At 33.4% G+C, this 13,163-nt stretch overlaps 1 protein-coding gene across 7 annotated transcripts in view; it reads right to left on the bottom strand.

Annotated features, from left to right (window-relative positions):
* Positions 1 to 2,146: 2,146 nt before the first annotated feature.
* Positions 2,147 to 13,163, bottom strand: part of LMO3 (LIM domain only 3) — a 62,604-nt gene continuing 51,587 nt past the window's right edge. For 6 of the 7 annotated variants that reach the window (XM_021715693.1, XM_008064786.2, XM_008064781.1 and 3 more), the window contains exon 4: positions 2,147 to 4,976. In XM_021715693.1, coding sequence (XP_021571368.1) covers positions 4,871 to 4,976 — 106 coding nt within the window. In that variant the 3' untranslated portion in view covers positions 2,147 to 4,870. The remainder of the gene's footprint in view (positions 4,977 to 13,163) is intronic. The other variant, XM_021715687.1, reaches the window with a different exon arrangement.

The raw sequence follows: 13,163 nt of genomic DNA, 5'->3' as shown, positions 1-13,163 counted from the left end.
AGAAAACAGAATTCTTTTAATTAAAAACATTTTTAAAAAGTTCAGTGTGTGTAATTGTTAACACCTGCTATGTGTTACCAACAGATGTTTCCTACTTACCTAAGGGAACTGTTATAATTATTCTATAAGCTTATTGGAATGGCATTTACCAAGATAGTTAGGAAAGTTTAGCTGTGAGTTTGTATTGATATTTGGTATTTGTTAAAACCCCTTGCCCTATTGCTGTCAATTCTCACAAACCCACCCCAACCCAGTCTGCCAAATGCAGAAATGTTGTTGTGGGGTACCCAAATGTTTACAAAACTGGCAATGATCATACATATTTTAGTCTTCATGAAAAGTTGCAGAAATTAATTTATGTGTATACTAAAGCATTGTAGAATTACTTTGAAGTATTTTGGCAACTAATCTTTGTAGTGTTTAACATGGAAATCTTAACTCTTGATTATAAAAGTAAAAAATATACTTTTCCAAAAGAGATTAAAAAATTTACCTTCTAATAGCTTGGCTTTGAAGGAAGCTAAAGTAAAAACGAGAGTTTATTTTTCTGGGCATTGATAAGGTCTTATAAGTAGTGGGCTTTCTGAATTCTTCATATATGATACAAATCACACAATTACATACAGGCATGTGTTAAATATGACACTAGTTTCAGCCAAATAATGGACCAATTGCAAACAATGAATAAATAGAGAAGCAGCTTCATTTATAACCGCTGTTTCAACAGAGCTCTATTATAATCATAGCGATCTGACGGTGACTCATTAATTAATTGATGTTCTTTTTTATTATGTGCTATTGGGTTAATGAATAATTTGTGTGAGATAATTCTCCGAATACATTGATTACTTGAGATATTTTCTGGGGCTTTCATACCAATGACATGCAGCAGAAAACTAGTTGCTTTTGCATGCTGGTTATTAGCAGGCTTGAAATAAGATGAGTACAAACCAGCCAGGCTCGGTGGCTCAGCCTGTAATCCCGCACTTTGGGAGGCCGAGGTGAGTGGATTGCCTGAACCCACAGGTTCGAGACCCGCCTGGGCAACTTGGCGAGACCTCATCTCTACAATAAATCAAAAAAATCAGCCGGGCGTGGTAGCGTGCACCTGTAATTCCGGCTACTCAGAAGGCTGAGGCGGAAGGATCGCCGGAGCCTGGCAGGTTGAGGCTGCGGTGGCCGGGAGTGGTCACTGCACTCCAGTCTGGGCAACAGAGTGAGACTCCAACTCAAAAAAAAAAAAGGATGAGTACAAATGTCTTCTGATGTAGGGGGTATCCCAAGTCTGCCCAATAGGAGGCTGAATGCTCAGGAAGAGCCTGTGACATAGTAGAGACTCAATAAGTGTCAACTGAAATAATGACTATATTAAACCTTTGTTTTCTAGTACCTTAAATTGTATTAAAACCTCATTTAAAAAAATATCTATAATAATGGTTTTAAGAAAAAGTAATGATCAAAAAGCCTTTTGCTAAAATTGTATTTTGTGCTAATGGCCTATTACAATAAACATGCAGATTGTTTTTGCAACTAACTGAAGTGAACACTAAACATGTTTGGCCTATATCATTTCTATGAAATTGTTTAAGTGATGATTCAGAGAGTGGTTTGCCTAAAGTGACAGTTAAAAGGAAACCACTAGTGTATGGCATGTTTTACTAGATATAATTTTCGGCGCCCTGTTTCAGTTAAGGCACAACATCTCTACCTTGAAAATGTAGCATTTAGTTGAGTTTTTGTTTTAATTCATTATGCAGGAAATAGGAAATTCAAAATTTAGTCTGAAAAGAGCAACACAGTTGCTTTCAGACAGAAAGATCACTTAAAATTTGTATAAATGTACAAAATTACACCCAGCAATTGCTACCTTCATTTTGACATTTTTATTTTCTTCATAAAAGTAAATGGCTGTAAACTACCTAGTCTGGAGATCTTAAATATAATATTCGGAGTAAGCATTTGAGGTACTTTTGTCTGTGCTAGTTATGATTTACCTTTAGGAAGTAAATGTCTTTACACACCTTTTTTCTTTTTCACAGACCTAATGTATGCTTTCTAGATATCATCTTAGATGTTGCCAATTACGTGGAATCAAATAGTATAATACCCCTTTTATTAAAAACATAAATCCAAATATTAAAAAAAATGAATGAAAGAATTCAGCAGATATTTATTAAGCAAGATGAAAGTGAAATTACAAACACAGGTCAGCTTTTAAACTCAGTTAGCACTCTGGCGGAGTGGAGGTGGCTGGTCCTTCATCATAGGAAGCCTATGTGAGATGCATCTTAGGGAGGGAGCTTGTGCTGCTTCAGAAATTAAAGCTCCCTCTGAGGTGTCCTCCTGGAGGCATCAGGTAACAAGCTAAGTGACATCAGGGCTATACAACACAAAGAGGAAAGATGACAACAATTCAGGGGCTTTGAGTAGTCAAGACAATTAGCTTAGTACTTCAGGTCAAAAAAGGCTACTATTTATGGGCAATTAACTGTAAAATGACCTACAGCTGAACAATTATTCTCATCTTGTTTCACAATTTCATGGAGATTAAAGATAATCTAAACAGATTAAGGCCTTAATCTGTAATCCAGGTGAGTAATTTTGTTTGTAGTAAAAAGCATCAGGATTAATTCTCCAAGTATTAAGTAAAAGAAAAAGTAGTGAAAACCTTGTTTGATCTTCTGGTGGCAAGGATAGTTGAACAGCTTCTGTTTGTTCCCAATTTACATGTATTTTGACATATAGATAAATATATGCAAAACCATTTAAGTATTAAAAAGATCATTTGAAAATGGTGGTGACAATTAAAATTTTACATTCACATGAATTTCAAGTAACTTATCACTTATCTCCCCCATTCCCATTTTTATTTTGTTTTGCTTTGTTTTTATTTATGTAAATCTTTCCTCTTCACGAAACAACTATAAGGTTCTAAGACTAAAATCATAGTTATTTTGTGGGTCCCAAATAGCTACTTTTGAAATTCTTTCTTTAGTATATCTCAAATTTGGGGGACATGTGACTTCAAGACTCTTAACCATGAAGTATTTGTAAAAATACATATCATTCACTTTTCACAGAACCATTTTCTTAAAAATAAGAGGCAATATCCAGGTTCACATGCATGTTCATAATAAAGCTTTGTTTTAAACAACTCAAATCCACACGAGCATTATTTTTAGCTTAACATTTTGGCCCCAAACCAAGAATTCAGGTATAACATTTAATTTTCATCTGTAATGCATATATTGGCAGGACAAAATATATATGCAAATAACACTGGAAAATATTGTTTCTATACAAGTGAACAAGAAAAAATACAGAGAAACAAAACCCCACAGCACTCAGCTTGCTGTAGTGAAAATATGGTTCATTGTGTCTGTGCAGAATTAAATTTGTTCATAAGTTCTATTACAGGGAGTAAAAAGCAAAAAATCAAAGTGTAGGTGACCCAGAAGAGCGGATCATATTCTCATTTTTATTTCCCTAATTGAAATTTAAATAATCTTTCTCCATAATTTCTGTTTCTAGAGTTTTCTTCTTTATCTCTTATCATGTAGGCAAGAAATGGAATGGCAGATTTCAGCCTAAGTGTAATGTATTCTGAGTTAGTAATTACTTAAAGCAATCAGAAAGTAAGATACATCAAATTAGAGTATTCACTTTTTAAGCATTAAAATAAATGGCAGGTAAATACAGAAAAAATATACAATCACTAATTCTCAGTTTTTTATCACTTTGTTTTTCTTCTTCTAGAAGATTTTATGAGCTTTATGTTGCTCTGATCAAAAGAAACCTCACTACTCAAATACCATTATAGCTTGAATGTGCATTATCATGATTTCAGTAGATTCACACTCAGATCTTTTCAGTGCCATGCATTTATTAGCCATAAAGTTATTAAACCCTTAGCTCCTGTGAAGAGATCTGGGCAAAATTTATACAGGAAATTTATCATTTAAAAATTATCTAATTGTGGTAACACTTTTTAAAAGTAACCCTTTGGAAAAATTTTACATGATACCCAAAGGCACTAGTCACATAAGGGGGTGTGGCTGAAAAACGCAAAACAAAACGGTTGTGTAGGTAAAGAACACACACAAAAAAGATATTAAAAGAATAACTGTTAAGCTTTAAATTTATTCTAAAAATGGCACTTTTCATGTTGGTATAAAATGAAAGTGCTTTAAGATGAAATTTTTATGCATTTTTTAAAGCTGATTTTTAACCCCCTGAAAATAGGGGGTTATAACAAGAACACTGATAGACTCTAAATCATAGCGGCAATAAGTAGTGGATGTCACTAAAATGCTTTGTGTGTGTCTTTATTTTTTAGTACTTTTAATGTTGATAGACTTGCTTTATCTATCTGTGTATCATTAGTGAGATTTGCTCTTCAGTTCTTTACTAGAAAGTTACAGCTCATTTAAAATAGCTGGTAGATACAGAAAGCATAAATATACAGTAAGTTTAAACACTGATTGTACTAAATGCAACAATACAAAGAAGCAAACAGAACACAAATGGTAACACAATAAAACTGTATTACATTTGTGCTTCAAATATTACAATACATTATATACAATAGTCCAAAATAAACATCTCATGCCAAGTGACACAAAAACGAATAGCAAGCAAAAAAATCCAGCAATATGTACATTACTTTTTTCTTTAATAATAAACATTCAACTCTGAACTGGGGCAATTTCACTACATACAGATGCAGTCCGCCTTTTATTCCATATAACCATCCTGCTTTCCTATATCTACGCTATTCAGTAGGTTCCTGTGTCAATTCTTATATACACGTGGAGCAAAAAAGATAAAAGAATGTAGTGCTTTGTATTCTTAATGGGGTGATGTTGATAGATCAGCGAACCTGGGGTGCATAACCTTCTTTCATTAAACCTTCTTCGTAGTCCGTCTGGCAAAGGATCATGTTATTCTTTAGGAAAAATTTGTCTCCAACACAAAATCTGAAAATATTTTAAATAATAAAATGTGTTAAAACCACTTCACTCAGATCTATAGATGTGAACATTAATTTTCCAAATAATAATTAATAGTGATAATTCCCAGAATCTGAAAACTTGGCTTAGAAAGTTATCTTTATTATCAAAGTCAAGCCATTTACCATTTTAGTGAAACACTGCACACAGCATTTGAAATCCTACCTTTATATACAAAAAACTTAGAAACATTGCAATAAATACTTTGGGCACCAAAGGTGACTTCTTTTTTTAACCACATTGCAAGGAAAAAAAGAACTGATCTATATTTATACTCATTAAAATAAAAGAAAAAATGATAATATTTCACTGCAGTGATTATGAAAGACTTCATCGGTGGCCATCAAGACACTTAATAAAAAAGTAAAAGGCATTAAAATGAATCAAACAATTAGAAAATAGTCCACTTTAAAGCTTCCCACTTAAAGTTCCCTTTTACTCTGTTATTAAAATGTGATTAAATTCCAGTTATCTGGAAGTGATCATTATGAAGTGAGAGCTGCTTTAGCACCAGACTCTGGTGCTGGGCATCCATATTCCTTTGTTTGCGGCATGTTCACCATCTATGAAATAGTAGACATCATTCTTTTTTTTTTGAGTTGGAGTCTCACTCTGTCTCCCAGACTGGAGTGCAGTGGCTGCTCCCGGCCACCGCAGCCTCGACCTGCTGGGCTCCGGCGATCCTTCCGCCTCAGCCTTCCGAGTAGCCGGAATTACAGGTACGCGCTACCACGCCCGGCTGATTTTTGATTTATTGTAGAGATGAGGTCTTGCCAAGTTGCCCATGCGGGTCTCAAACCTGCGGGCTCAGGCAATCCACTCACCTCAGCTTCCCAAAGGTGCAGGATTACAGGCTGAGCCACCGAGCCTGGCTGTAGACATCATTTCTAAGAGTAGTTCCAATTTTACCAAAGGGAGTAACCTAAATGAACTTCTTCATATTGATGTGATAAATAAGACTAGTTTAAAAAGTTAATTATGCATTTTATTTTATAAAGCATTGTTTAATGTGCAAGATTGTAATGTTTTTAATAAGTTCCCTTTTTGTATAATTTCCCAATGGTGACACTTTGGACACAATTAAGGTCAGAAATAAATGCTTTTTCTTTCCAGTACATTTAACAATAAAGTAACTCTAGGGAGATCTGTATATATATTTAATTGTAACAATTTAACCTTCAAACAGTGATGTCTGGTAGAGTTGACCCAGTAAAACTACTTGTAATTATACAAGTTGACCTCACTGACCTTTGATAGTGGTCTCTCTTTATCAGATAGTCAATTTCAAATGATGTTCAAGCAGAAATCGTAGTGGATAGATTAAATTGTGTAGTGAAAGCCACCCTTTAACGTTTTGTGAAGTTGAAGGTTTAAATGAGGAGCAGTTGGACTGATTTACATTTGCAAAGATTGGAATGCTAGACAAACAGTGAACCTATTTATTTTCCAACTGGGTAGCTTTGGAAATTTATCCTTATACTAGCTAAGTAGATAGAGGGGAAAATAGTGTAATAAAAAAAGTAGATTGAAAAGAATTAGCTTTCCTCTTAAAGGAAAATTGGTCTGTTTATTTGTGGAATTTACTTTTTTTCCCCAGGATTACTGCCTGCTGATGATGTTGATTGAAAGTACAGACTATGCACTGATCTTGAAATCCTGGGGGTTGTTTGTGGTCAAAGCTACTGGATACAAAACATTCAAGTTTGGAGCTGTAAGTGTATTTTTTTTATTAGTTGTAAACTGTACACTTTAAATGTTGCGCTTAAAAAATGGTGTTTGTACAAACCAGTTTTTGTAGATATCCTGATTACAAAGATATGCTTACTAAAAGGAAATATATCTTTTGTTGAACAGGCCTATATAGTCAAATTAGATACTTATCTTTTATGTGAAATTATATAACATGTAGGATATAGTTCATTACTGTTTAAAGTTATTAATTAATGTTACTGTTAAAATTAATTTCAATGAACGAATAAGCTGATAATAAATTATCACATCAAATAAAACACTCGTGTTTAAATAAAACACTCATGTTCTAGCTGATGATACTGAATCATTATTTTCTAAATATGAACTAATCTAGAATTACTCTTTTTAAATATCATATTGCCAAAATTTTCCCTTAATTTTGAATCAAGCCCCCAAATTATTTTGACCCTTAAATAAAAACATGTTTTTGTTGTGTTTTTTTTGTGTCATGTCATTATGTCATAACAATCTTACCTTGAGAGGCCTTCAAATTTAGAAAATTTTTATTTGAAGGTTTATAAATTCAAGGTAATTATAGTGAGAAGAACATGAAGCCAAGAGCCTGGGGATCTCATCCTGAATCCTGCCTCTATACCCTAAACCTGGGGTTCATCCTATCGCTGTCTCAGTTCCCTGCATGTGACAACTCCACAGTTGGATGGATTATAGGAAGTTCCAAATGGAAAGTGTATGGCAAGCAGAGGGGTATATTGCAAAGAATAGGGTTCAATCCAAGTCTTCCTCTTACGATAACTGAAAATGAAACATCAGTTTTTCTTATCTGTATTATCAGTCACTCTTGTAGTTTTGTAGGCAGAGTAGAAATGAAATAGTCTTACCTCAGTAGTTGGAATGTAGGTAAAATAGCAGCCACCTTTTACACTTACTGTGAGCTAAATGCTAAGCATGTATATACATGATCACATTTGTTCCTAACATCCAACCTAGAAAGTAAGTATTATCGTTGCCTTTATCAAAACAAAGACTTAAGGCTCCCTCTCAGAATTTAAAAAATCTGCCCAAGAGTCCATATTCCATAGTTAGAACAGATGTGATAAAGGAAGGAAAATAACCCAAGTCTCTTTGGGTTATTACCGTGCTTTTACCTGGGAGCAGTGAAGCATGTAAACTACAAGGATAACATGAAGATTAAACAGTTATAGTCACAGGCTTTTTGCATTACTATTATTTCTTTGCATAACTCTTAAAAAGTCTGGCTACCATTCAATGAGAGAGAGAGAGAGAGAGAGAGAGAGAGAGAGAATTTATCTAAAATATTTCTATCTGAAATATTATGTTACTAATATATTGTCAACTGGATAAAGTAAATTTTATGTGCACTTCAATTTGGTCTTAAAGGTCAAGATGAAGCAGAACATGAATGAAGAATGTCATACTTGCACATGACAAACAAAATAGCCTTGAAAACTGTGGTCAAGAGCAGATTATGGTTATTATGCAGTTAAGATTTGTATTCTTCTTAAAATGTTTCATATATAAGCATAAAGAAATTAGAGAAACAGCAATGCGGATATTAAATGCTTAACAAAATATACTGTGACTTTGTAAGAAATGCTAATTTTCAATATTATACAATCAACTCCTTAGGAGATTTAGTACTTGCAGAAAAAATATTGTAAAAGTAGTGATGGCCAGAGAATACTGTAAGTATATTAGCAGAACAGGTTGAGATTCCTGAAAATAAATGGATAATCTTCCTTGTAATCTAAACCTAATTATTTGTGGTATGGTCAGTTCAATTAGTTTTGCCATTGTTAAGGAATAAAAAGATGGCCAATCAAATTGTTAAGACATTTAATCTTGAATTTTGGAATTAATAATAGTTTTAATTTCTAGATATTTTTGAGTGATTCTAGGTGACTTCGTATGATCTTAGATACTTGAGAAGTATAGAAAATTAGTATAATTTAATACATCATCCTTATAAAATATGGTGCTTAGAGTAGTTTAAGCAAGTTATCAAAAGCCTGTGCTAAGAAACCTCCATTTGTAACATTAATTTTAAGAAATGAAAATGTTAACTTAGTTATCTTATTTCCTTAAGGTTAGTGACTGCCAATTATGATCAGTTTCTATTTTTGCAACACTTTAATAAGAAAGAGGATTCTATCTGTATTTCCAATGTCTCGACTTCCCTATTCCACATTCTCAGTTACTATAAAATGGAGATTTTGCCACTGTACTGTTTTCAGTAAGAGGTACGGGTTACATACTACACATTTGTTTTTTGTTTTTTGGGGTTTTTTTTGAGTTGGAGTCTCACTCTGTCACCCAGACTGGAGTGCCGTGACACGCTCCCTGCCACTGCAGCCTTGACCTGCTGGGCTCTGCGATCCTTCTTCCTCAGCCTTCCAAGTAGCCAGAACTATAGGCATGCGCTATGGTGCCCAGCTAATTTTTTATTTATTGTAGAGATGAGGTCTCGCCAAGTTGTCTGGGCAGGTCTTGAACCCACGGGCTCAGACAATCCACTCACCTCAGCCTCCCAAGGCGTGGGATTACAGGCTGAGCCACCGAGCCCAGCTCATCACCACACATTTGTAAACTAATTTACTGGTTTCCCCTCTGATGGCCCCATAGTCATTATATATCTTATCCCTAACAATCATGTCTTTCCCAAATTCACAACCCACCCCAAATCCTGGTATTAATTATTCACTGTCTACCTTGTTTTAACTCTACTATATGTATTCACATTTTTATGCTCTTAGTCGGAAAAGAAAATACCCCTCTTTTTTTTTATTAAGCAGAATTTATTGAGAGGACAGAAAAGCTCCCACAGTGGGAGGGGACAAGAGGGGGTTGCCCAGAAAATACCTCTCTTAAAACAGGCCTGAGTCTAGAGGGTGAGATCAGATTCCTTGGGTTCATATCTTGAGTCTACCATTTCCCAACTGGATAACCTTGGGCAAGCTACTTGAATTATTTGTACTTCAGTCTTCTCATCTGTAAAATGAAGCTAATAATAGTACCTACTGATGGGTCATTTTGAGTATTAAATAATACATGTAAGACACTCAGAGCAGTGTTTCATGTATGACCAGTACTATGTAGAATTTTCTATCATGTTTATTAATGATCATTTTTTCACCTTTAAGTTGTTCAGTCAGAAATATTTCTCTTTTTTCTTCTGTCTCTCAAATTCTCAAGAGTTCTTTAGTGCTACTCCCTTCATTAACATTCCCTGACTATGTCAACTCATTTATTTTGATCCTTCTCAAAGTACTTATTTATTGGTGTATCGTTAGTTTTGGCATTTCAAAATTTCTCATGAATGTGTAACAGGTTTCTTAATCTGGACAGCAATTTTATTTCCCCCAGGTTCCTGCTCTACTCTCTACTCTTCCTTATGCCTATCAAACTCCTCCTCTAATCTCTGAACATGCTGGGCTGCTTTTCATTTACTAAACACATCAAAAGCTTTCACATCTCCATATCTTTGCGTGTTGTTCCATTTGCCTGGAAAATTCTTTCCTCACTGCTCCCTGGCTCCCTCATCTGCCCCAGCCCCCACCAGACATATTTCCTACACCCCAACCAGTTTTAGGGAATTATTTCTTAAGACCCAGCACATTAGCCCTTTGATGCTTCCCGAACACTTCAAGAAGGATGGATCTCTCTTCCCTTAGTATAGATCTGCTTAGCATCGATTACACTCTTCTGTGAGTCTTTGATGTCCCGTCTCTCCCACAGTCTAAACACATCTAAGAAAAGTATCCCCCTTAGCTTCCACAGAGCCTAGCACAGTGCTTTTATTCTTTAATAAAATGAGACAATTATACATATTTGGGAAAATTTCATTGTGAACAAGCTTTCCCCCTCTTTTTCTATAGAACCATCATTTAGTTATGAGTTTTCAAAGGAGAGGAGGTTTATTTACCTTTAAGAAATTATCGTCTTCTACAGAATTTTTCTATCCTGAATGAGGTTTAGGATAACATAAAAGAAGTTCAAATTAACCCTCCTCTGATTTCTTTCAAAATAGAGAAACAAAAGAATTTTAACCCAGGACTCACATTTTAACCCTACCCCTCTAAAAAGGGCATTTAGGATCTATATAAAGTACAACCAATACTAAAAGTTTATTATTACTATTGTTTTTAAAAAACATTTTGAAATACTTTAGATATTAATAATATTTTTATTTAAAAGTTAGGATAAAGTGACTGTTCAATAAAATTCATAAGCATTTGCAATTCCATAAATTCTGATGTCAATAAAGTTTGCAAAGATAAACTACCTATAAATTACCTATTTGCCTCGTGTTTCATTTGAAAGGTGCAATACTGTGACAATGATTTGGTTATAGGAAGCACAGGTTACTGTGGAATATGGCTTTATTGGAAGGGACTGAAGCAACTCCAAAGTAATAGGTGCATTTCCTATACTGAAAACTTTCTGTATTCAGAGTAACAAAACGTGTCTGTTTTGCTTGACTGATGAAGATTAGCTGACTTCTCGCATTAAAGAAGTTTGTCTTGTAGGGGCTGAAGTGACAAGACAATAACTAAGTGCTAATTGTGCATAACCAGCACTAAAGATATGCAGTCCCATTATGGCATGTAATAAATGAAGCGAACACAGAAATATATTAGGTACTTTAATAATGATACTAGAATAGTATTTTGCAGCAATAAGAATGTGAACAGTTTTAGAGACAAAATTTAGGAGTGTTTGTCTTACATGACTGACTTCTACTGAGGAGACAGACTTAATTGTGAATGCAACTTTTTATTTCAATGGTGAAATAAAATTGATATATGATTTGTAAATAGCATTAACAACTTACAATTACTTTGCATCATAATAGAGTTTAGACTGGGTTTATCACTTGAATGATGTTTTAATTTTCTATGTGGAACATGGATAAAATAGGTAAGCCTACCTAATAGAAAAATGGACAAAGGGCATAAATAGGTAAGTTCCTAAGAGAAGAAATACCAAAGGACCTTTAGTAATCAAATAAATGACAATTAAAAATTATAATGAGATACTATCTTTTGTCCCTCAAGATGACAAGATTTTTTTAAAGAAATAATAATTCCTAGTGTTAAAGTGAATGTGAGGGAATGCATATGTTTATACATTTTTGCTATGAGAGTAATTGGTATAACTTTTCTGAAGATCATTTTGGCAACGTATAAATATAAGCCTTCAAATGTTATATATGTTGTCTAATTAATTATGCTTCTGTAATTGTATCCTGGCAGAGATATGAGCATTTATTTCTTCATAGAGTCCATATAATGTTAATAAAACTGATAATACAACACAAAAACTTTTGAAGAAAAAACTTACACATCAGATGATAGAAGACTGATTTATATGTGAAGCTCTATCCATAAAATTGAACAAAGGAAAGCTTAAAATGTCTTGATTTTTAAGGGTGGTTAAAAACGCAAACAATATAAATTAAGTGAAATTGCAAGTCTAAATATCAAACATCAGAATTCTTCCTTGTTACTTTTCTTGAAGTTGATTAAATGTGATTATTATATATATATATATATATACTATATATAATTTGACATATATACATAGAAAAATGTATCGTTGACTATACACCAAAGTATTAAAATATTTTATTTTAGAATAGTGAGACATGGGGCAATGTTATTCTTTATCATTTTCAACTTTCCAAATTTTCTATTATAAGTAGAAAAGCAGCAAATTTATGATTGCATAAAGATAACTGTGTTGTTAGTGACTGCTATTAGTGAATCAGTGTGACAACTAAACAGAAGTATTTTAAATTTACTATTAATACACCTTTAAATATATACAGGACATGCACATATGCATATAAACATGTCTATATAGATATGTAAATATTTGTGTTTGTGTATACTTATGCCTAAAAAAAAACCGACATGTGCATTTGCCAATTTATTTTTGGCTAAATGTCACCTTAGTCTGAAATAACTTACTTCCGAGCATTTGTTAGGAAGAGTCAAAATGTTGTTTGAAGACATCTTAAATTTTTGAGTAAATATTATTTTTCTTTTTTTCAAAGTTTTCAAACAAAGTTTATTAGAGAAAGAAAAGAGAAAAGACAGGTTGACATGCCAAAGCTGGCACGGGTGAAAGACATTGCCTAAATACTATATCATAAAGTGTATTGAGCCAATACAAAACATAATATTTAACAAGAGACACTACTGAGATATAAATTTTATGGATAAACCAGGTTAGTAGAATATTATTTAGTAAAAGTAAATTGTAACTATAAAAAGAATCTATTGTGTTTCTGGTACTAATATAAATTATTTCATTTAGTTTTCAAACTCTGAAATATGAGTATTAGTTTATCTACTTTATGGATGTAGGAAGCAAACTAAGAGATTAAGTAACATGTTCAAGATCACCATGCTAATATCATGG

This window comes from Carlito syrichta, unplaced genomic scaffold (genome assembly GCF_000164805.1).
Source record: "Carlito syrichta isolate Samal-C Ts95f unplaced genomic scaffold, Tarsius_syrichta-2.0.1 Scaffold101961, whole genome shotgun sequence".
In the NCBI taxonomy this organism is placed as follows: Eukaryota; Metazoa; Chordata; class Mammalia; order Primates; family Tarsiidae; genus Carlito; species Carlito syrichta.
Note: the sequence above shows the minus strand (reverse complement) of the source record. Positions and strands in the feature narration are given on the sequence as shown.